This window comes from Folsomia candida, unplaced genomic scaffold (genome assembly GCF_002217175.1).
Source record: "Folsomia candida strain VU population unplaced genomic scaffold, ASM221717v1 Fcan01_Sc026, whole genome shotgun sequence".
Classification (NCBI taxonomy): Eukaryota; Metazoa; Arthropoda; class Collembola; order Entomobryomorpha; family Isotomidae; genus Folsomia; species Folsomia candida.
In genome coordinates, this window is record NW_019091218.1 from 2150940 (window position 1) to 2174962 (window position 24023).

The 24023-nt window shown below is 36.3% G+C and overlaps 4 protein-coding genes across 4 annotated transcripts; all 4 read right to left on the reverse strand.

Annotated features, from left to right (window-relative positions):
• Positions 1-6147: 6147 nt before the first annotated feature.
• LOC118438786 (protein hedgehog-like) lies at positions 6148-7823 on the reverse strand. Its single transcript, XM_035859537.1, has 3 exons — positions 7277-7823; positions 6704-7196; positions 6148-6641 (listed from the first exon to the last, which is right to left on the reverse strand). The coding sequence occupies exons 1-3, from the start codon at positions 7781-7783 to the stop codon at positions 6346-6348; spliced, it is 1296 nt and encodes a 431-aa protein (XP_035715430.1). The 5' UTR covers positions 7784-7823; the 3' UTR covers positions 6148-6345.
• A 270-nt stretch (positions 7824-8093) lies between these two features.
• On the reverse strand, positions 8094-8856 carry LOC118438770. The gene is made up of 2 exons (XM_035859501.1): positions 8703-8856; positions 8094-8636 (listed from the first exon to the last, which is right to left on the reverse strand). The coding sequence occupies exons 1-2, from the start codon at positions 8787-8789 to the stop codon at positions 8094-8096; spliced, it is 630 nt and encodes a 209-aa protein (XP_035715394.1). The 5' UTR covers positions 8790-8856.
• Positions 8857-18184: 9328 nt separating this feature from the next.
• Positions 18185-19747, reverse strand: LOC118432876 (blastula protease 10-like). The gene is made up of 2 exons (XM_035859539.1): positions 18656-19747; positions 18185-18597 (listed from the first exon to the last, which is right to left on the reverse strand). The coding sequence occupies exons 1-2, from the start codon at positions 19027-19029 to the stop codon at positions 18483-18485; spliced, it is 489 nt and encodes a 162-aa protein (XP_035715432.1). The 5' UTR covers positions 19030-19747; the 3' UTR covers positions 18185-18482.
• Positions 19074-20449, reverse strand: LOC110859507 (trypsin). Its single transcript, XM_035859502.1, has 6 exons — positions 20395-20449; positions 20021-20330; positions 19850-19959; positions 19604-19780; positions 19359-19535; positions 19074-19282 (listed from the first exon to the last, which is right to left on the reverse strand). Exons 1-6 carry the CDS (start codon positions 20447-20449, stop codon positions 19074-19076), a joined length of 1038 nt encoding a protein of 345 aa, XP_035715395.1.
• Between the last annotated feature and the right edge of the window lie 3574 nt (positions 20450-24023).

The window sequence follows — 24023 nt, forward strand, 5'->3', positions numbered from 1 at the left end:
CTATAATCTTATATTTTCACTTTCGTCGATTTTTATCAAAGCAATACTGCAGCATAGTACCAGTCCTTGGTCTTGCATATTTCTAGAATATGCGTAACTGCATTTTTGGTACTGTTAAATAAAGATTCCGGGCTTTAATAATGTCGATAAGCATTACTATGTTACCTTGGTACAGAAATTTACATACGTTTTTTTCAACTTCGGCAATTTTTAACTAAGGAAGGGTGGCTCTTTCAGCGCCAGATTTTTTTTTACATTATAGTCACATGCTATAGGCAATTAATTAAGTCATTAGTTTGATTGTAATCGATGGCCAGGATATGAAAATGAACAAGTTAAGAAAATCTGAGATTTTTTCACGAAAATTTATACATTTAATTTTGCAACTTCTCGTCATTTGATTTCCAAATGTTAGTATAATATTTTTTAGGTGCCTAAGGTAGGTACCTACATTTTTCATATTAACAGTTATATCGAAATCTGCGTCAGTTCAGAGATATGGCTCGCCAAACGTCAAAAAAAGGGACTCGTCGAAAATCATGGTTTTGGTGCCAGAAAAGTGGTTTGGGATGATTTTTTCCAACTCTATCATATTTATTTAGACTTCTCACATCATACCCTACAAAAATAAAAAATAAAAGTCGGTGGCCGAAAAACACCCCAAATGGACCCTACTCCTTCAGACGAATCGTGTCCAGATTGAATTTTGAACTCTGTAAGTGCAAGGAAACAATGAAGTAATTAAAGAATTTTTTTAAACAAACCTATTGTCAAGTATTCATGATATCTAAAGGAAGGTCTATAAATATTAGTTTCACGTGAAATAGTTCTTAATGATTAAGATAATTCTGTAAGATTTATAAAACAATGGAACAAATACAGGGATTGTTAAAAATAGAATAAATTATCAAGTACTATATCTGAATTGGGCTTCATTCTTAATGTTCCGTAAATATTAGTGTTAATTTTAACAAGTGTATCCTCTAAACTACAAATAATTTAATTTTAATATCGATATCCTGCACCCAAGTTTAAATACTAAATTGATTGCCCAGCTAATTTTACAAAAGTTTATTCATTCAAATGACATTGTTACCTTTCCTCATATGGCAGTAAAGGCCAACAGTTAGTTCCAATACTTGAAGCGACACCGAATCTAGTGTGACTATGAAATATCCAAATATAGACAAGGCACCAATAGCACTAAAAAAATCCATGTCCAAAAACGTACATCCGTCCAGAAATGGTCATATTCCTTGCTAATATGTACAATAAATACCTGCTGTACAGACAATCATTAAACCTAAACTAATAAACGGTGAGACAAACTTTGAAACGGCGGATTTCATTGGGACAATTTCAACGTGAAGGATTCTATTCCAACGAAAAAATGTATACGGGAGTTGGTACGGAATTGGGAAATGATCCCCGTAAAAGTATTGGACAAGGAGACAGAAACCAATTGGGGAGTCCCCGTGTAGGATGAGATCCGCTGAGAACTTCTGTTGATCATTTTAGTGCAGGATTGTACTTAAATATTTTCATGAATTAGGTGATCTTACCGATTTGCGGGACTCTTTCGTAATTTGTTTTCCCTGTAAATTTCTCTTCGTTAATAAATTAGTTGCAGCCATATTTAACACATGGATAAAATAGCTTGGGTTATCAAACTGTTTATGTGTTTTTTTCTAGATGGATTTTTGGTGAATGTTTCTTCTTGTTAAATAATAGTTTTGGTGCAACCTCAGAAGCGATTTTTTGCTCAAATGGTATTAATCGGAGGGCTAGACCTGTATCTAAAATTAAATTCTGAGTACGTATTTGGATTCAAAAGTCAAACTAGATTTATATTCCAAATCATAATTATACTGTGATACAAGAAAAGTTATAGTCGACCAAAAAATGCTACAAAAGGTATGTCGCTTGTCTACGTATGTAATACGCAGAAGGTTTTCATGTTATAAAACACAATTTAACTTAGCAAATAGCAGAATAAATAAATAATGAAGTTAGCAATAACCTAAGCTTGGCTGCTTGACCTCAAATAAATCAAATTATCTGGTAAAGCTTTTAAGCTATGAAATACAATTTCTGATACGGCAACCAATATAAATCTTAAGAATGGTATTTATTATAAGTATGTATGCTTTCTGTAAAACTATTTAATAATTCATTACTAAGGATAATACGGTAAAGGTTGAACTATGTATAAGATTAAAATTATTTATTATTAACCGACGAAACCGTCGATTTTGCTGGTATTAATTTAAAATTAATCTGAAGCGTCTCCACCTAAGAATAGAAAATTAGTTTAAGTAACTCTTATTTCTTAAGTTGCTGAATTTAGTAGCATATTTTTAATGAAATCGGAAGTTCAGTTTGTCAAATATTTAAGGAAAATGGGAGAAATACCTTCAATTATTATTTTAATATCAGGACGGATAAATCAGACAGAATTAATGAGAAATTAAATAAGTTTTTATTCATTAAAATTAATCATGTTTACATATAACGTTAATTTGCATTTAATTTATAAAATACATTTAATCTATTCGTATCGACAGCAAACAAGTAATAGTGTGTTCCACAATTACTTCATAAATTTCTACCTTCCCTTCCATCGTGCACTCTTTAAATGCAAAATGACCCATGCCGATTCGAAGTCCTATCGGGTACAAAGATTTAACACGTTTTCTAAGAATTTTATACTTGAAACTGTCTCCACCATTTCCATTATTACTGCACATATAAAATCTAATTCTTTCCTTCAATTCCAATAATAATTTCCCCTCAGCCTCCCCACAATCCAGCACTATTGAAATCAGTTTAGGAATTACCGTAAAAATTCCGGTCGAAATTGATGCAAAACACAGGTAGAATATCGTATTAAAAATCCCATGCATCTTAATCGTTGCAAAATTACTTAAAATGGCTAACCCAACCAATGTTATGCTACTCAAACACAAGATATTCATCGTCTCGATTCTACAATGTTGTAAAATTATTCGAAAAATATTTAAATGATGGCAGCATTTTTCTATCTCTGAAAAATATTGTGGCCCAGGATACACTTTTTGCAAGGATGATGTTAGTTTGCGGAATACTGTGGAAAATCCGCAAGTCCGCAATAAAATGTATAATATGCAGAACGCAAACATTCTCGCACCTTCAAGTGTACAGATAAAAATGTAAATTACTCGAATTAGAAATACCAAATTTGTTACAAATAGAGATTCAACCTCCACCTCTAACGAGATTAATACTAATTTATAAAAAATGTAGGGAGGATCTACTTCTAAAATTATGAAGAATGGAGCAAAAACAAAGGGAAGAATTACATAATATATCATTCCCAGTTGAAAAAATTTTAATATACAAGCGTCTTCTTTGAACTTGAAAACTTTGGTCTGTTTTGGACGTAAATGTTTTTCCTTAGGTTTGGTGGAAATTTTTCCTGAAAATTTTAGCAACAATTAAATATTTGGGTATATTTTGGTACTATTATTTGTATCTAAATCTGGAAATACTTACCCTTTTCGAAACAGGTGGTAAACATGGCACAAAATTGATTCGTAACGGTTGTGGTATCTTCAAGTAAAACGCACAACCAGATAAACATACTGAACGCAAATATTCCTAAAATTAAGACAAAGAAACAAACGAAGATTTTCACCATTGTAACATAATCTGTCCCATTTGGGACAAAATTTAGCCATAGGAGGCAAAGCAATGTTCCCACGAGTGCTAAAGAGATTGAAATTCCGATAAAAAACGCCCAAATCTTAAAACCGAGCTGGTTCCGGGGTATATGAAATGCTCGCTTATTTTCAAAATCAAAACATATAGGATTCCCACAAGTGGGGATATCCTTTGGAATGTATTTTCAGGCCGAGCCAAATGCCTTTGTAATCCATTATCAGGATTTAAATGTCAAAACGTGATTAATAAGTTTTTATGATGAATTGTGTACTCGAAAATTGTTATCTGGATTTTCTTTGAGCGATTAATGCAAGACAAAGTAATAAACTGAACAAAACTTTGTTCCACGAGGAATATTGATCGTATTTGTCTAAATTTTTTAATAATCTTCCTTTGGCAGCAAATTCTGGACAGTGTTCGCCATTATATAAGTATAAAAGCAGCGCTTGTTATATGTTTTTTTGCTGTGTTCATGCTTTTCCTCTAAATTGCATAGTTACTCCCTCTACCCAATATCAGACGAGTGCAAACCTGTGCAAAACGGATATGCACCTTTGAAACGGATTCAATTAAAACATCAGAAATTATTGCGAATTTCAATTCCTGTTACCTATATGTGTATAATAAGATATTGACATTTAGTTGAAGGTCATTAACGCAAAATTTGAATGGATGATGGTGGTTAGTGGCAGACTCATTCCTAGACTGGAGTTATTCGAATGTATGCAGGTTTTGATGGTATTATCCTAAATTGGGACTAAAACTTTCACAACGTTACTGTGGTGAAGCGAAAAAGAATGAAAGGAAATTTTCCGAAGAACTTTATATTTTAACATGTAGAATTTGTAGCATTTTGCCCAGCTCATGGAAAACAACAAAAAAAGCATGCATTTTACTGTACATAAGCAAAAAAACTGTTTTTTTTCAACAAAACGACAAAACAGCAAACTACCAAATTTTTTGCTCGGGCGAACACTAATTCTTGACATTTATGGTTTTGTGTAATAAAAGTCGGTTATTCTAAGGAAAGCTATAAAATAACTTGGAATATTTGACGATTAATTATATTATAAAATTCGTATGGCAACCTCGAATATCCTCTATTATAATTGAGGATATTAGATGTTTATCATAACTTATATAAGTTAGGATAACTGATAACTTTTATTGCGATGTTTGTTCAGTTGTATATACTTTTTTGATGATTGCAATATTTTTAGCATTTTATAACATTTAATATTACTAATCATGAAGTAAATTGTTTTTAATGGTGAAAGAAAGTATTGATATGAACATAGAACTAAACAATAAAGAATACGTGTTTCTGCTCACATAAATTTAGTTCTAAAAGTATTACAAATATTTGTATATCGTCGTTCTAATTCTTCAATGAGCTATGTGCCGCCTGTGCTTAATTTTACAATGAGCTAAGTGCACGTAAATACAATGTTAAATGGCTGTACTTAGCTCATTGTAAAACTAAGCACAGGCGGCACATAGCTCATTGAAGAATTAGAACGACGATATGATTTAACAATTTAATTAAAAACAATGAGAAAACTTGCATAAATAAGTCCTGCTTCATAATGGGAAACAGTGTTCGGCAAACAGCAAAGAAGCATGGATCGCTTAATAAACTTTTGCTTATTACATAGTTTTTTGCTGTTTTGCTGTTTTGCTCATGCTTTTTTTGCTGTGTTGTTTTAACAGTCGCCATTTAGCGGCGTACTATATAACTACCATGTTATAAGTTTCAATACAGAAAAATAAGTATTCGATTTTGAAAAGCAAAAAGTGCTTTTTTGCTAGGGCGAACACTGATGGGAAATAAAGGCAATATTTTAAAACTTAAATAGTTAAGCCGGCTCCATACTCACGTATTTTATGTCACGTAGCCAATCCTGGTTAACTTAACCTAACGTAACCTAACTTGACATTGGATAGTGAACATGACATGAAAATATGTGAATATAGAGCCTGCTTTAGTAACAAATAAAATATTCAATTTAAAAAGCCCTCGTTCAAATAGGTATTTAACATTTAAATTTTTAACTGTCTCTGACCTAAGAGATTTAATTAACAGACTTGCTAGTGAATTATATATCAAGCTATAAATAGATATATCGTATTCAACGGTATATTAATTAATTGCCATCAATAGGCGATGGTAACCTGTGTATGAGAAGGTTTGAGAGATAAAGTATTAAAAAATTTGACTTTTAAGGGTTTTCAGAAAGAGAAAGCTTTAAGCAGTCCGAAATTCCTGGGAAAAATAACCATTTGGTGTAATTGGATGGGTTTGTTGACTGGTACATGAAAAGCTGCTGTAAGAGGAGGGTTAAATAATAACTTATTGTTAGGAATGGGTGCCATATACCAGCAAACTCGCAGAATATGTATAGGATTCTATAAAACCTGGGCTACGTAAATGCATGTCTCAGCACGAAAGAAATTTTGACATTTATTTATTACGAGTTCCTTGTGTGATACATATTGAAGAATTATGTACATGGAATTTTCGTAAATTCATCATATAATTTTATTTTGATAATAAATTAAATCCAAGAAAACTTGTTTTGATTATAAATACACTTTTGAATAACTGCATTATTCTTCCATCTTCTGTTTTTGAATTTCTGACAAATTCTACTGTAATTTAGCTGGCATAAAACAGTTCCTGATTTTCATCAAGGACTTCGCGTACTTATGAATCCCGCCCTCGCCTATAGTTCCAGAGCTTCCTGTCAGCTTGTACCAAATCCTGAGCGGTGCGAATGCCGCGTGGGCAAGGTGAAAGTTATCCGTATCGGCGTAACAAGTCACAAGGACGCCATCTGCCAACAAAGTCCCGTCGGTTGTGAGTGGACAGTAAACGCCACTGCAGATTTCCTCACCAATTTTGATAATATTTACGAATCCATTTTGACAAAAGAGTACATCTCCTGCGATAATATTGTGCTATATATAATTTATTATTTATAAAATATTTCCCAGTTATTTGTACCTTCCTTGATATATCTTGCAGTCTTATACTTCAAGACGTCGACTTCATTGCAAATAATCATCAAATGATCTTCAGTAACGGTTAAGGTGTACCCATTGGACAGACGTAATTTCAAAAACTTTGATACACGATTTGAATCATGATGCGCAAATCCGTAGCACTGACTCCATCGTTGTCCCCCATTGTGCGTCATGGTGATCAAATGTTCACCGACTTGCAGCTCATGCATAAATTTAGGGCCAGTTTTGGTGACGATTCTTGTCCATGAAGGGAAACAACTGGATTCATTGGTCGGGGTTTGTTTAGCAGTAGTGATACCGGCCGAGGACATACCAATACGGGTGGTTGGTTGTATTATTGCGATGGTTGCTGTAGGCGAAGCTGCTGTTGTGGGGCTCTGAGCTTTTGTATCTTTCACCTCGGTCGCTGCTTTCACAGTCTGGGTGCCGCGGTGTGTTTCATCTTGTACGGTTTCTGACGGAATTGGTTTAACCTAATTTTCAAAGTGACAATTATTCAACCTGAAAATTAGTTCATGTTATAAGTAATATAAAATCAAATAAATATATTTACTCCAATATTTAAATCCATCATGAGTTGATTTATCTCCTTCAACTGTTCTGCAGCCTCAACGCCCAGCTCAATTGATTCATTTTCAGTGTCGACTTCCGGATCGTCATCCCTGTCTGGGCAGGTCGGACTGAAATACCAAGACACTAGCAGACGACACAAGGTATCGTTTGTTTTCGTGAATAAATTGAACATTTCCTGCAGCAAATTGGCATGATTTAAGGAATCATCCGGTAAAAGGAAGAAATCTCCAGGCTTGTCCAAATTAAAATCTTCCGGTAAATTTTCAACAAAGACGACGGGAACGTCATTAATTCCGACGTTCTCCAGGACCAATTCTTTGACAAGTTTCTGAATACGATTTGTGTTTTGGATGTATTTCTCCGGTTTCAGTCCCAGCCCGGCGGCATGAGTCCCAACCAGGATAAGATTGGGGTGTTTGTTGTCAACCAGATTTTGCTTTTTTAGGATTTGAAGCGATTTCACGAAACCTGTATCCTTTCCCTTCATTCGAGTATTGGGTGCATTGAAGGTGAAGAGCACAGTATTTGAGAATACCTACAAGAAAATAAAATCAAAATAGTTTATGATGGTTAAAGTGCGCATTTCCGTTCACAAACGTGACGTTCAAAGCTGAACCCAGTAATGTATTAAGTAGATACATAGATTCCAGACAGAAGGCTAGCCCAAATTGTCGGTTAGGGCACTAAATTTTTTGTGAAAGGGATCAGAAGGGGAAGGGTATTCCCGTGTGTGTTATGCTTTAAGAGGACAAACCGACGAAATCCGACAATAACGAGTCAATATAAGTACAGGTTAATTAAAAAATATTGAAATTATTGAAATTTACCTCATCCCGCAGTCCTATCGACCTCATATAAATGGGAAGCCCTCGTTTTTTTAATGATTTATACCCATTCCGGAATTGCAGAATTTTTGCAAAATTTCCAGTCTCATTTGTCCTGTCACTGTCCAGCGAGCCAGGAACATCAACAAAAACCAAGTCCGCGGAGATTTGAGGTGGACCAACGTCCGTCACTAGCAGCTTTTTTATATACTTTGTGACTTCCGTCGTCTGGGATGACTCGTCAGACACGGCACACAAGTTGTCATCTTCAAAGAGCTTGTTGATCGTCATGGACTTCCCCGATCCAGATTCTCCAGCCACTACAATAATCCCACAATCCAGGGGCCGCCCGTTGGTTAACCCGTTAAATGAGTATTGTTGAATAAGCTTGGATTCTGGGTGTTCAAAACCCATGTTGGGTTTGAATATTCCGTCAACAATGAAATTCCTGAGTGTCTTCTGTTCTTTATCTTGTAAAATGGCAGACAGTGTTGCCAGATCGGGCGGTAATTTCATCTAATAATTAGACACATAATGTTTATCAGACATGTAATTAATTATTTTACGCATTAGCAGCCTTACCGATTGAGCTACAATATCCTCCCCCTGCGTCCCTGCAGTTTCCACTGGATTTTCGGAGTGTTCCACATATGTCGGATTATTTTCCATTTCTTAAATAAAAATTCAACTGGAAAACAGATAATTGTATTTCTCAACGGACAAAAGTCAAGCCAGACACGGCTCAATGCAAACAACGAATGCAATTAGATTGGAGAATGGAGGCTGTTGCATCTTTATCGTTGTACATATACCTACAAACATAACTCTATGCGATATGTGGTATCCACCAAATGATAAGAATGGAGAAGCAGCCAGCCACCCACAATCACTATCCCTGGCATGGTTTCGCTTTATTAGGACAAGGGAAAGCTGTATGTCAGGGGAGCATGGCAAGAGGCCTCATTGTAATTCCTCCCTACCATAGAATATATACTATGGAACTTGTAAATATCTATTTACAGTCGTATTCAGCTGCGACTTTGTTCATGGGAATTGGTTGGCCCAGGACTGATGGGTAAATTTTTTTTCTTATTATGATCTTTTTCCCGACGTCAGTGTCTCGTTGATCAAACATGTTATTCTACAAATGTATGTATATAGAATTAAAAACGCGATTTCATGCGGACTCTTCGAATTGCATTCTCTAGCCGGGGAATGTTTCCTAACTATTTTTATTCCACTCGATCATCATGCATGCAGGGGCAAAATTCACTTTTGCTATGATTACAGAATCTGGAGAAAATTAATTTAGTAGAAATGCAAATCAGTTTGACCACACACTGAAGTGGATGGGCTTGAATCACAAATTGACCTATGTATAATCCTTCTTGTAAGAATATTGATCACAATCTCAGGATGCCCGCATCGGGTTTGACATGTTCACCCACCTTCAATAAAGTCATATCGATGTCTGGTTATTTTGACGGCATACGTACATTGTGGACCAATTTTGATTAGAAATTTAGGAATTATTAAGATCACCGTAAAAATGGAACTCAGTAAAATCGGTTCCACAGGGCTGTCTCGGTTTAAGAGCGTGAGTCTGGCATTCACCTGGCGCATATATGTATTATATAGGATATAAAATCATAGTGAACTGGTTTGTGAGTGCCCCCATTTAATGTCCCTTTAGTGCAAAATTTTAACAAAGAAAAGCATTGAAGGGATCAGTTCCAGACAGACTGAAGCTATGTAAATGTTTAAGTTAATTATTACATTTTTTTTTAAATTAAACATATCAACTCATATATTCATCCAGTCACGTGCGTCACGAATCCCTGCAATGCTTTACGCAGATTACAATTAAAGGGATTGGAATTTACGTGAAGGCTTCAGTGGAATGGAAGGTCGACAGTGGACGTCGATCAGGCTATCGAGAAAAAAATCTGAAGGGAACAGACACCGCAGAATAACTTAATTCTAGATCGACAGGGGAAATTTCTTCAATCAAGTTCCTAACAGTTAGGCAATACAACAAACAAGACCATCTCGTGAATATTTTACTAATGTAATTTCTATATTTAATACAAGTCTGCCAAAATTCATGAATACAAAATTTGTTGGATTGTAATATCCATTAAATCAGTAAGTAGATCAATATATCAATCAATCAATCAATCAATCAATCAATAATTATAAATTAAATTTCGTCTCCAATTCTAAATGGAAACATAAAACTTGTAAATTAGATAGCATTGACGAAAACGATTTCATTTGGACTCGCTTGCAGAAAAAAACAGTGGACGAATGCGACATTGTAAATTTTAAATAGTCTTTAATATAAATCTTTCGAAAGAAACCGATTCTTTCATCAGGATGGGTGCTATATAAATCTGTAATAAATCGTATCTGTTAAGTTAAAACTTAGCTAGCAAGTATAATTTTGATGAGCTGATTTTTCAACACACCTATCAAAAGTGCATTACTCTACTTGTAATTAATTCTTAATCGTGAAATACTTAAGTATCCAAAAACGAAAGTCATTTTTTACATTAATTATTTTAGCCTGTGGTTTGGAGACATAGGGCGAAACAAGTACAATTTTCATACACAAATCAATATATGTAAATACACATATTTCTCCAGATTTTTCTTAAGTGTCTTATTACAACTTACTTATTACACCGTTAGTTTTAACATTGATATATTTTACTATTCCCAAGTCATGAGGGCACTAACTATATTATTCTGCACTGTGTAAAAGTAATCTGCTAAATTGCATCTGTTACATTTGAATAATTTTTCCCCCAAAAACACCCCGTGTATCGAAATCTCCCGCATAGAACGTAACCTTCGTACCACATAATTCTTTTCGTTACTATCTTTCGCGTAAAATTTGCATGTAGCCAACATTTCTATACTCGTCTGATTAACACATATTAATACCGTAACGAGAAAATATACAGAAATCAGGGCAGTAATAAAGTAAAAGGGGAAGATCAAATACAACGGCATTGGAATTTGGTTCCGCATCCGTACCGTGATGAACCCACATAAAACTGACGAAATTGATATCGAAGTCATCGAAATCAACGCAAAAATCCCCCATGGTTTCGGTAAATAATTTTATGGAAACTTCGATATCTCTGTAATCTCTGAGATACTTATCGACACGACTACGAATATGACTTCCAACGCGGAAACACCTTTCATTAAGTTGTTTGATGCAGTGCAGATCGAGGTAGACTAATCCGATTGCAAAAAGAAGAATAAAACTTATTGTACGACAGATTTGTGTAAACAGTAAAACTAACAATGGACTACAAATAAAGTATAAGCGGCGAAATCCTGACTGAATGTGTGAGGTTGTACAGTGTTTCACGATTAGAATGTAGGGGTCCAACTCAATTTTGTGCCAGATGAGGAAGAATACCTGAAACCAAGGAATTGTTACAGCGGCTATACACACGAAGAAGAAGAAGAATCCTAAGATGTCACTTGAACGGTGTTTTCGGCTATCTAAGACAGGTTAAGAAATACAAGTTACAAATTTGTTAATAAATTAGAAATCCTTATTCTAGGCAAGATTCCTAGAATCAAGGTGAAAACACGTAAATTCTTTGTTGTCTCAGTACACATGGGCAAAAGCTAAGTATTGGTTTCTGGCATCGAGCTCAATCCTTTCACATTCTTCAACCTGCTCCTGCTCATTCCTAAAAATAATTAATTCCCCTCCAAACTAACTTTGGTTAGGAATTTTGATTCCCCTCATATCCCGAAATACCAATGGGTAGCTTGGCCACCCCACAAAGTACATACAACTGATGGTGCTACCCCTTTAGTGTTTAATAAAACATTATAGGAGTGCTGCCTTCAAAAAAAGATAACAAGGAATTGGCTAAGTAGATTGTTGGGGGGGGTACCACGCTCATCGATCCACTCATCGCCAACGTCGTCGCCAACGACGATAAGCGTGATGGGGAAGTTGAGACGAGCTACGCATGTACATATATGTGCAACACACAGGCTACATCCCTGTATGAACATTAAATTTAATTAATTACATTGAACTAAGAAGGTAGTGCAAAATTGTAACACGATTATATGCACGATTATATGCATGCTCTCTCTTGAATGATCCCCTTGTAAGGGGGTTGTATACGTGTCAGGTGCATTGGGGCGGAAATGGGGCACTCTTTTGCAACATTTCTGGAAATTGCATCATGTTCAATATACACATTGCAAGTCTCAATCGTGAGTTATATGCAACATTGCATCATGTTTTTTATAGAAATTGCAAACAGTCCATAAATTCATCATTAAAGATGCAACATTGCAGAAAATTGCATCATGTTTTTAAACTTAGTGAGCAGGGCCACTGTGATACTTGTCTCACACGTTATACGCAATATTGAAGAAAATTGCATCACATTTGTTTAATTTGCAACGCAAGTCAGCACATCAACTACAACTGGATTATATGTGTTGCACATGTGTAACACGTGCTATCAAACCACTATGAAATGGGGCATTTGTGGCCACACCATGTAGGCACATTAGAATTATAACGATCTTTGTGTAACACATTCTCCACATGTGCTAGCACATTTACATTTAAAACACATATCCCTTTAATGTGCATCGAACGAACATTGATCCATCAACTCTTGCGGACAGGGATTGAAAGAAAACTTGATTGACGATATTAATATTATTACGTACATTGTACCCACCTACGTGAGTCATTGCCCAGGGAGAGCAAAGGGAGAAAAGCGAGAAAAATCCCTGGGAATTGAACTCAGAGTCCACGCAGACAAAGGTCCCCTGTGCTTCGTCACCCTCCTCTATGTGGTGATATGTGGTTTTGTTATAAAAGGGACCCCTTAAATGTGGTCATGAGTCAAATGTACGATATATTCAATTGGGTTCGAAAGTTAGAGTTACTATGACTGTGTGTCAAGCTGTTCATATTTATAAGCCCGTGTATGCAAAATGCTTGCGGCTTGTCGAATATCCTTAAATTCTGTTCACCAGTTCTTCTATACGAATGGGAATTTTTAGTGTCCGCCAATTTAATAAGTCCGCAGAGGAATACAAATATCTTTTCCAGTGGTGGGAGTTGGTCGGGGATTGAAAATATCATGGAGGCACGCTATTATACTATTTTTCCCATTTGCTCTAAAAGCCTTCTAGGCAACCTTCCACAACGTATATTAGAGCTACTAATGGTTTTGGAAGTTGGAAATCCGTGCCACTCAGTCAGTTCTTCCAATGTCTCCAACGAATACCTCTGGGTATAAAATTTTTCCAGACGACGCTTATTATTTAATATTTGGTGACAATTATGCCCTAGAGTATAAGGCTAATTAAGGTTGACATCAAGTATTTGAATTGATGTGTTGACTAACACTATTTTAAATATTGAAAATAGGTATGTAAACAAGTTTGATGAAATGAGAGAAGCTTACTTGTGTGCTGGACCAACTGGTGTATTGTGTAGCACATGTGCACACATGTGTAACACATGTGTCGACGAAATTAGGCATTCAGAATTGCGGTAAGAAACTACGAAAAGTGGGTGTGGCTGGTGCTTCTGGGGGGCGTGGTCATACTTATTAGTAATGTCCGCATTTAATGGAACAATGCACACCAGATGGTTCGAATTTCGCAACTATGTGTCGGGATTTCCGACACATTATGCACATGTGCAACACATTCTGCACATGTTATATAAATGTGTAAGCACATTTTAATCTCAGTCTTCATCCAACACTCAAACAGTGCACATCTCCCACACAATTTAAGGTGCAAGCACACAGAAATATCCAAAGTGTAAGCAATACCCTGCAAGATGGCGTTGATTAATCAAAGCCCCGATTATCTTATTCCCTTGCCAGCGGGCAGGGAATCAAAACAATTCAATCGAGTACTTATTGGAGGTGGAGACGACACACCTGACGAAGATGGGTTCGAATGCCCGGTTTGTGGAAAACACTTTGTTAGAAAATGGACTCTAGCTCGACACATGAAAGCCAAGCATAACAAAAGACTCTGTGAGGATTCAGACAGCGATGATAGTAAAAGATACAAAATTTGCTCTGAAGACGGCAGTAATCAATCTTCTGCTGACGAGTCTGAGGAAGAGGAAGGCGAAGAAGAGGACGGGAGTGATGCGGAAAGTAGCGAAGACAGTGAAGTAGAAGAAGAAGGTAGTGAGAAAGCAGATGATTCAGAAGATGAAAGTTCTGAAAAAGAAGACCAGGAGGCTATTTCAGAGAAAAATATTGACTGCCTCTTACACCTAATCGGAGCTGGAGAGCTGGGCAAACTTGAGGTTACTACTGAATCCTTACAGTGTTTTATTAAACCTGAGAAATGTCCAAAAGATGAAGATGTAAATTCGATTGTAGTATCTAGTCTCGTGTTGTCGTTGCTAAAGAAATTGTTGATTGCTGCTAAAAGAAATGATGTTTTTCTCACAGACACGCTATATATGGATATTATTAATGCTATTGAAATAGCGCTAGCATAATTTGGATTACATTCTTCTTGGCAAAAAATTGATCACATATTACGTTAATGATTTATGCGCATTCAAAAATTAAATAAATATGATTTTACATTATTTGTGTACACTTATAGTTTAATATACACTTTGTACCACCCTTACAGTATCAGAACTAAATTACACACAATACGTCCCTTTAGAACATGAAGAAAATCACAATTCTTATAACAAAGTCCTAATACAGTCCTATGTAAGTCCTACAAAACTCCTCAAACAGTCCTGCACTTGTATTCGGACCGCCTCTCTACCACGTAACAACCCTAGGTCATTCCAAAAGATACAAGTGTCGTGGCGGAGGGGTAGAGGTAAACAATTGACATATGTTATTAGCAGTGTCTTTTGCTTACGTCAATTCGGAATGTCTAATTTCGTCGACACATGTGTTACACATGTGTGCACATGTGCTACACAATACACCAGTTGGTCCAGCACACAAGTAAGCTTCTCTCATTTCATCAAACTTGTTTACATACCTATTTTCAATATTTAAAATAGTGTTAGTCAACACATCAATTCAAATACTTGATGTCAACCTTAATTAGCCTTATACTCTAGGGCATAATTGTCACCAAATATTAAATAATAAGCGTCGTCTGGAAAAATTTTATACCCAGAGGTATTCGTTGGAGACATTGGAAGAACTGACTGAGTGGCACGGATTTCCAACTTCCAAAACCATTAGTAGCTCTAATATACGTTGTGGAAGGTTGCCTAGAAGGCTTTTAGAGCAAATGGGAAAAATAGTATAATAGCGTGCCTCCATGATATTTTCAATCCCCGACCAACTCCCACCACTGGAAAAGATATTTGTATTCCTCTGCGGACTTATTAAATTGGCGGACACTAAAAATTCCCATTCGTATAGAAGAACTGGTGAACAGAATTTAAGGATATTCGACAAGCCGCAAGCATTTTGCATACACGGGCTTATAAATATGAACAGCTTGACACACAGTCATAGTAACTCTAACTTTCGAACCCAATTGAATATATCGTACATTTGACTCATGACCACATTTAAGGGGTCCCTTTTATAACAAAACCACATATCACCACATAGAGGAGGGTGACGAAGCACAGGGGACCTTTGTCTGCGTGGACTCTGAGTTCAATTCCCAGGGATTTTTCTCGCTTTTCTCCCTTTGCTCTCCCTGGGCAATGACTCACGTAGGTGGGTACAATGTACGTAATAATATTAATATCGTCAATCAAGTTTTCTTTCAATCCCTGTCCGCAAGAGTTGATGGATCAATGTTCGTTCGATGCACATTAAAGGGATATGTGTTTTAAATGTAAATGTGCTAGCACATGTGGAGAATGTGTTACACAAAGATCGTTATAATTCTAATGTGCCTACATGGTGTGGCCACAAATGCCCCATTTCATAGTGGTTTGATAGCACGTGTTACACATGTGCAACACATATAATCCAGTTGTAGTTGATGTGCTGACTTGCGTTGCAAATTAAACAAATGTGATGCAATTTTCTTCAATATTGCGTATAACGTGTGAGACAAGTATCACAGTGGCCCTGCTCACTAAGTTTAAAAACATGATGCAATTTTCTGCAATGTTGCATCTTTAATGATGAATTTATGGACTGTTTGCAATTTCTATAAAAAACATGATGCAATGTTGCATATAACTCACGATTGAGACTTGCAATGTGTATATTGAACATGATGCAATTTCCAGAAATGTTGCAAAAGAGTGCCCCATTTCCGCCCCAATGCACCTGACACGTATACAACCCCCTTACAAGGGGATCATTCAAGAGAGAGCATGCATATAATCGTGCATATAATCGTGTTACAATTTTGCACTACCTTCTTAGTTCAATGTAATTAATTAAATTTAATGTTCATACAGGGATGTAGCCTGTGTGTTGCACATATATGTACATGCGTAGCTCGTCTCAACTTCTCCATCACGCTTATCGTCGTTGGCGACGACGTTGGCGATGAGTGGATCGATGAGCGTGGTACCCCCCAACAATCTACTGGGCTAATATATAAGCTAATCGCTGTAGCCTTAATATATGACAGAATACGCAGGATACTACGTATACTCCTCGTTCTGTGCATAGTACCATGCTGTGTCCAATGAATACTTTATAAGTGTGTTGTTATCTTGATCTGATTGCGATCAAATCTAATCATCCTACCCCATCCGGTTAAGGTTGATTTGATTTGTCTTCGATCAAATCAAGCCATTCCTGCATCCTATCTGGTCAACGTATCAAATAAATGGTATCTGGTATTCGGGTAGACCTTACCTTACCTGACCCGTCATGGCCGTCCACAGAAGTTGGTCCGACAAATTAAACTACACAAATTTTGACGGATCCCGTAGATAAACGACGTAGTATGTGAATGATCCCCCCATCATATCCCACTAATGCTGCTAAGCTTAACGTGAAGATGCTTTATCCAGACAGACAGAACTGGGTGAATGTATAAGCTAATTAATGATATAAAATTGTGAAGTCTTACGAAATCCAAGTGAAGCCTCCTTCTTTATTATGTAATTCCGACCTTTGCTCCACTGCTCGGCGTGGATAAAAAATATATAAATTCCATAATAAAAATTACCCCAAAAGTGAGTAAAAGAAAACTCGTAACGAGCCCTTCGATTAAAGGAAGTTGAATTTGGCCAAGGGCGTGAGCAGCTATTAGAAAAATGCAGGCCAAGGTGGTCAGTAATGTAGCCCCTATTGCAAGAAAGTATGCCGACAACCTCCGTGATGTCGCCATGACGACGAATTCCCTACGAGTCGGATTCCATTCCACAAGTGGGAGTAGTGTTTTGAAAATAATCATAATGACGACCACATCCAAGGGGTGACGGACATTTTGATAAATTTCAGTGAAGTATAGTTCAAGCTAGAGCAAAAGTTTTTATGACACTGTGTGATAAAAAGTCTTCTGCATATATAGGCATATAGTCGTGGACATGGAACTAATCCAATTATTTTGTTATTTGCGAATATTTTTTGAGAGGAGGGATGAGTTTTAATAATTTCTTCTAGCAAGAAAGGAATCAATTTAATTTGGCTCACTCTAAATAGATGGTAAAATTAGAATTGAAACCTTGTATAAGTTTCGAATATGTTGAAAGTAATATCCAAGCCGACATATTATCTTTCTAGACGGATTATTTCATTTATTAAATAGATAAGTATTTTTCACCGGGAGGTCTTACCACATTTTATTACGAAGGGCATAGTTAGGTCTTCTGGAATTATTGAAAAAGGCTTACACGTAATTTTACATAAATTTATTATTTATTGCAATATTTCAATCGGGTCAGAAGCAATAGTACATTATTATTGTATGCCAGAACAAAATCGTAAATACAGATTACGAATGATTGAATAAAATAAAATATTGGAGTTCTCTAATACGGTTGGAATTACTTATATTATCAAATTTACGACATCAAACGAAGCCAATTACATATATTGGACCTGTGGACTTTGTCGGCCTATGATGGTTTTAGAAAAGTCGGGCAGCAGTTCGGGCTTGATAGTGGAAATGTTTACCTAATTATCTGTCGTTGTATCGACGGAATCTAATACAAATATACGCAAATGCACAGTCAAATAGGTGCAGACTTAACAATTTAAATATGCATGACAAGATAAGTTATAAATATAGTGAATGCAAAATACATGATGTAAAATGATACAAAATAATATAATGAATTTAAATTTTCCCAACACTGCAATTTTTAGTTAATGCAAGTTTAAATATATTATTTTAAAATTGAATCGTGGCCATACAATGTTCCTATATTTAAAGCCATTCAAAATCGAAACCTGTCCGCGCAACGCTATAATCAGAGACAAAAGTGACCAAACCCAAACCCGATTGCAGCGTTGTCGTTGGCGGTATGGATGTTCCGCACTGTCTGCAATATATGATTTCAATTAGTTTCATATTTTCATATTTGCCTCTAAATTATTTACCTGGTGACTTGGGTGTACTGATTGTCAAACCAGTTGTAAACTGTGACAGCGTCAAATCGGCAATAGGGGTGGTTTTCAACGTCCATTCTTGTGAACATGACGGTCCTCATGGCAGGCACGATGGGATTGATGACAAAGAGAGCATTTTCATTATTTCTGTATGACCCTCCACCCATGGGGTATGAACAGTTTCCACTATTCGAATTGAGACTTGCGAAACCGGTGATATCTCGGGTAGCATCATAAAACCCGGAAGAGAAGAATTCTAGCCGGAACCCGCGAGTAGGTGCGTGCCCAACGCTCAAAGTGACGAGGACGTAGCCAGAGGAGACGGTGTAGTTTTGTCCGACGGATGTCCTAAATAGCCGAAACATTTTAGTTTTGGTATTAAATATGAATTATATTTAAATATACTAATTTACATTCGCTGGTGTGTGACAGGTCCAGAACTGTTAAAATTGGTCAAATAAAGTCCATCCTTTTTGCTTAGGCCTGAAAGCCGGAATCGGACTGACTCATATGTAGCCTTGACCACCCAGACACATTTCTGATTAGCACGAATGGACGCGCCAAGTTGGAATTTGATTTCGCCGGACGATGCGTCGATGCGGCCACCACAGGTAGTAACTACAAAAGACAATTATGTCATGATACTTTGTATTTAATTTTTAAACTTTAAAATGGATTTATGTACATAACTTACTCGACACCACTGGGCTTGGGTTTTCATCAACTGGGGCAATTGTTCCACGAATCCATTCACCGAAATATGAGGGCTCGACGTAAACGCCGGGGTAATTTAGTTGTGCGAAACCATGTCTCCAAGACGCTATACCGCACAAAGTTTGGTTATCACCACAAAGGATGGGGCCACCTAAATCTATTGGAAATATGAAATAGATATTCAAAAGAAAATTTAGAAATTTTAGAAATTTTTATTCAATGTACCTCCAAACCAAGTATCTCTAACATCTTCGCCATAGCAAATCATCGATGGGACTATGGTGTTGTTGTAAATGGTGTTGCAGGTGTCGTCATCTACGCGAGGGACATCGATCTTCATCAAATTAGATGAAGGTGCACCAACCTCGGATAGACCCCCCCAACCAGTAACGGTGGCAAAAGCTGTAGGAGGCATTAGCAGGAAATATTTTTAAACTTCATCCCTATTTTATTTAAAAAATTATGGCTCACAAGTTGGTGCAAAGTTTGTGTCTGGAATAGCGATGGCCTGGACATATTCATTAAATTCGAATGGAGGTGACACCTTTCTCAATGCGATATCATTTTGGAGAAACTTCCCACTAATAATTAATTTTAAATAAATATACTTATTTAAAATATCGATTTAAGGAATAAACTTACGATACATAACCATAATTTGGATGAATTACAATCTTCGTAACTTGGCTAGTTTGTTCGTTTCCTTCAACCTCATTAATATTGTGATCCCCAGCGACGAGTGTGTAGCCGGCCCATATATTTTGAGAACAGTGGGCTGCCGTAACGACCCATTCTGGACTAACGATTGAGCCTGCGCATTTGTGATCGACTTGGCGTATGTCGACCAAAAATTTAAACTCGTGCCTATCAGCCTCCACACCACCGACAATCTTTCCAGTATTTCGTCCAGGAAATACGTACGAGATGGTTTTTGGGTTTGGATTTGGCGCGCCTGTTTAAAATTCAAATTTGAAAAGTTTATAAATATTTAGAAGTTTTTTATCTGTATTTTTTACCATAGGTCGCCACGACCAAAGCGCAGAGCAGATTGAATACAGTTTCCGTCCTCATGATGCAGATGTTGCAGACTATATGTCAAAAGTTGTCAGCGAGTTTACTTTTATATGCTTCGTAGGAAGTAAGGTGTCGTGTGCAAAAATTGACGGATGATGGAATTAAATAATTAACTTAAAAGTTAACTTGTTACGATACATACAATGGTGCGGACTTATTTCAAAGTTCAGCCCTCGTTCGATGTCGGTTCAATATATTAATGATGGCGTGATAGCTATTGATAATTCGCAAACATGATTGCATAATAGGGGATGGACTTCCCATTATCGCAATTAATAACCTACAAAACAATTCCGTTAAGCTTAACGTAGTTGTACAAACAACATGGCATATTGCTTGTACAAAGGTGAGGATCAATTGATGGCATCAATCAAAAAGCTGGGAAACTTGTGATCGGCTCCATACTTTAATTCCGTCGATCACAGCACTTGATCAGAATTGACTTTATATTTTACCATTGCATTACGTAATTTATTTACCGTGTTACGAGTAGTAAGGACTCACGAATCACCAATAAAACTCGCATTTATCGCTATGCCGAACCTAACAATCCTTATTTTTGTAAAATAATTAATTGAACATTTGTCTTTAATAATTAAGCAACAGCAATTACATATTTCTTATGCTCCAAATTGTCGTCCTTAAGTTTCGAGCCCCGAGGAGGCAACTTCAGGGACAGTAATAACTTTGGTTGATGGAAATTATGAGGGTAAATTTGTCATCGTTGTTAAAAAATAAAACAATTATTGGTTAAGGGGATAAAAGAGTTTTAAGGATTATTACAAGATCTTCTGCACTCACGGTTTCCGGATCATATAATACTGTCTCAAATTTGAAAACTCTTTATAATTAAAAAATTCCTTTGATAAATATATATGATACATAACAATTGCTTAGAAGTGTCAGGGAATCGAAGGAAAGTAAATTCCTTATATAACGTCAGCTTATCTGGCTGACGTTGAAATTATTGCGTTAATATAAAAGGCAGCTAATGTGTTTAACAAAATTAGTATGTTTGATTAATATAATGGAATGCATATTGTGTAGTCGTGCACTATTTCGGGCAGAACGGGCATTGCGAAAATAAATTTTGACGGGATTCTGGTTGGTTAATGGTCAAATTTTAACAAATTTTCAACGATACAGGAACTAAAGAACGAACACTAAAGAGTCGAAATAATTACTAGAATTACCAATACCACAACAAATAATTTACGAAATTTGAAACATTTCGCATATGCATATTGGCAAGGACGTACCTTTCTAATTTACTTACAGCTAAAGATTCCACGCCCCCATTAGCGATTTGTGCAATTTTTTTCTGGGATTTCTCATAAAAATTTTTTAACCAGTGTTTCAACTTTTCGCGCTAATTTTATTAAATATACCTCTGTATTTTCTAGGGATATTGAGTGAATCGATAATGCTAGAGTATGGTGACTTAAAAAATATAAAGCAGTTTTAAATCGGACGAAGTTGAGGTACATTGGATCTAATGACATCTATAATCAGTGCCTACTAAAGGGTGTTAATAAAGTCCGATCCCATGCATTTTTTGGAGCGTGGTTGTTACAAATTCAGCTGGAACTTTTGAACCAGTGAAGTTATTTATTTCAAATTTTTACCATGAGAGGAACAACTAAACGTGTAAGTCATGAGCATCTTAGAGTTGAGATACAAACATTGCATCAGCAGGGGCTTAAACCTACAGAAATTGTGCAAAAATTGGGCTGCAGCCGCAGAACTGTTTGGAAATGGAAGAATAAAAATTTTGTCCACGACAAAAAGCGACCAGGGCGACCCAGAAAGGTGTCACCTACCACAAAAAGAATGATTAAAAACAGACTTTGCAAGAAAACCGGTAGTTCATTACGTAATTGAGCAAGGGAGTTAAATGACTCAAAACGCTATAAAGAGAAGAAGAAGCAAATTAACTGTGTGACCGTGCAAAAATTTGTGAAAACTACGAAGTGGGGTCACACAGCTTACAAACTAACCAAAAAAACCTCTCATGTCACAAAAATATATCGATGACCGTCTGAAATTTGAAGAACTCCTTCAGAAAAGTGCCCATTTGAGTGAAAAAAGACTTGGTGAAGAATTGCGCAGTCACATCCTTTGGACTGACGAATCTATTATTGAACTATATCCAAAATTGAACCAACAAAATGTTCGTTACAGGACAGAAAACAAATCGGATGTACCATCAAGAGCGATCCCAAAATTCGGGCTTAAAGTTATGGTAGCGCGTGGATTTTGTGCACGTTGCGTGACCCCTCTACATATCATACCAAAAGGCAAATCAGTCAATGCAAAGCATTATATGGAAAAAATATTACCTATCTATTTCGATAGCATGGGGAACAAGGAAATATTTCTGAATGAAAGAAAAATAGTTTTCATGCAGGATGGTGCTATAGCCCATACAGCAAAAGCGAGTTTGAGTCTCATCAAGACGCAAGTTTCAACGGTCTGGAGCAAGGGGGTGTGGGCCGCTAACGGCCCAGATTTGAATCCCCTGAAGAACCAGTGGTCCATACTTAAGGAAAATGTATACAAAGAGCCACAACCCCGGACGAGGGAAGAGCTAGTAAAAAAAAGTTCAAGATGTATGGAATTCGATTTCCAGAGGCACATTGGAAAAATTAGCACAGAGCCTTAAACAAAGAGTTGAGGGCATGGTTAAAGTAAATGGTAACAAGACCAAATACTAAGGTAAATATGTCGAACATTTTTTGTAAGTATCACGGGTAGTTTTTTTTTATACTAGCCTTCACTTTTTTACAGGAAAAATGGGATCGGACTTTATTAACACCCTGTAGGAACCAATGTGATATTTTTAATTTTGAGGTTTCCTGGCGTAGTAACTAATTGTAAGGTCCGGGGAAACAAAATTTTGTTATTTTTATGAACCTTGTTTATAAACGCTTCCAATCCAGGATTTTTACAACTTGTGAGAAAAATGGGTCGCCTAAAATTACATTCGAGAGTGACAGGATTTGAAATGCCGACGCGACTGAATGTACATGCTCAATGCAATTTTTTTCTAATTATTTTTTTTTCTGGGTTTTTCTTCATATGGAACTTTAGTAGGGTAGGACCTTTCATAAAAATGGTATCCAGGAAGAATTTGTTGGTTGACCGTGATTAACCGTACAATTGGTTCCCACGATCACCAGTATTCCACACATTTTCTTCAAAAATTCTGGATGGCCATTACGAATTTTCCCTTTTTGTCTTTCCCTGTAATTTGATGGTGGAATAACGTTTCTGGTAAAGTAGAAAATATATTCTATTTACATACAAATCAATGGATTTGTATTTGATGCTGTCAATTTTTATGTATGATGATAATTACCATTAAATGGTATGAATAAGAAATTCGTGAGCATATAAATTCGTAGGCTTATCTTTAAAGTATAGGGTTAATTATGTGCATCCAACACCGTATAAATAGAAATCAGCGGTTTTACATAATACTCAAAAGAAAAAATTGTTTTCTTTTAGATAATTGGTAAAGCACTTCCATTAAATGTACTTGCCGGGGAAGTGGGGTTTAGAATATTTTATT

Excerpts from the sequence above, each read along its gene's own strand:
- LOC118438786 (XM_035859537.1), bottom strand. The coding sequence starts at position 7,783 with ATGAAGGGAAAGGATACAGGTTTCGTGAAATCGCTTCAAATCCTAAAA. Across the intron at positions 7,197-7,276 it reads TGATGGATTTAAATATTGGA|GTTAAACCAATTCCGTCAGA; the intron begins GTAAATATATTT and ends TTTGAAAATTAG. Across the intron at positions 6,642-6,703 it reads TGCAAGATATATCAAGGAAG|GAGATGTACTCTTTTGTCAA; the intron begins GTACAAATAACT and ends ATATTATCGCAG.
- LOC110859507 (XM_035859502.1), bottom strand. The coding sequence starts at position 20,449 with ATGAGGACGGAAACTGTATTCAATCTGCTCTGCGCTTTGGTCGTGGCG. Across the intron at positions 19,536-19,603 it reads TAGAGATACTTGGTTTGGAG|ATTTAGGTGGCCCCATCCTT; the intron begins GTACATTGAATA and ends TATTTCCAATAG. Across the intron at positions 19,283-19,358 it reads CCCAAGCCCAGTGGTGTCGA|TTACTACCTGTGGTGGCCGC; the intron begins GTAAGTTATGTA and ends TGTCTTTTGTAG.
- LOC118432876 (XM_035859539.1), bottom strand. The coding sequence starts at position 19,029 with ATGTTTCGGCTATTTAGGACATCCGTCGGACAAAACTACACCGTCTCC. Across the intron at positions 18,598-18,655 it reads CAGTACACCCAAGTCACCAG|ACAGTGCGGAACATCCATAC; the intron begins GTAAATAATTTA and ends CATATATTGCAG.
- LOC118438770 (XM_035859501.1), bottom strand. The coding sequence starts at position 8,789 with ATGGAAAATAATCCGACATATGTGGAACACTCCGAAAATCCAGTGGAA. Across the intron at positions 8,637-8,702 it reads AGGATATTGTAGCTCAATCG|ATGAAATTACCGCCCGATCT; the intron begins GTAAGGCTGCTA and ends TCTAATTATTAG.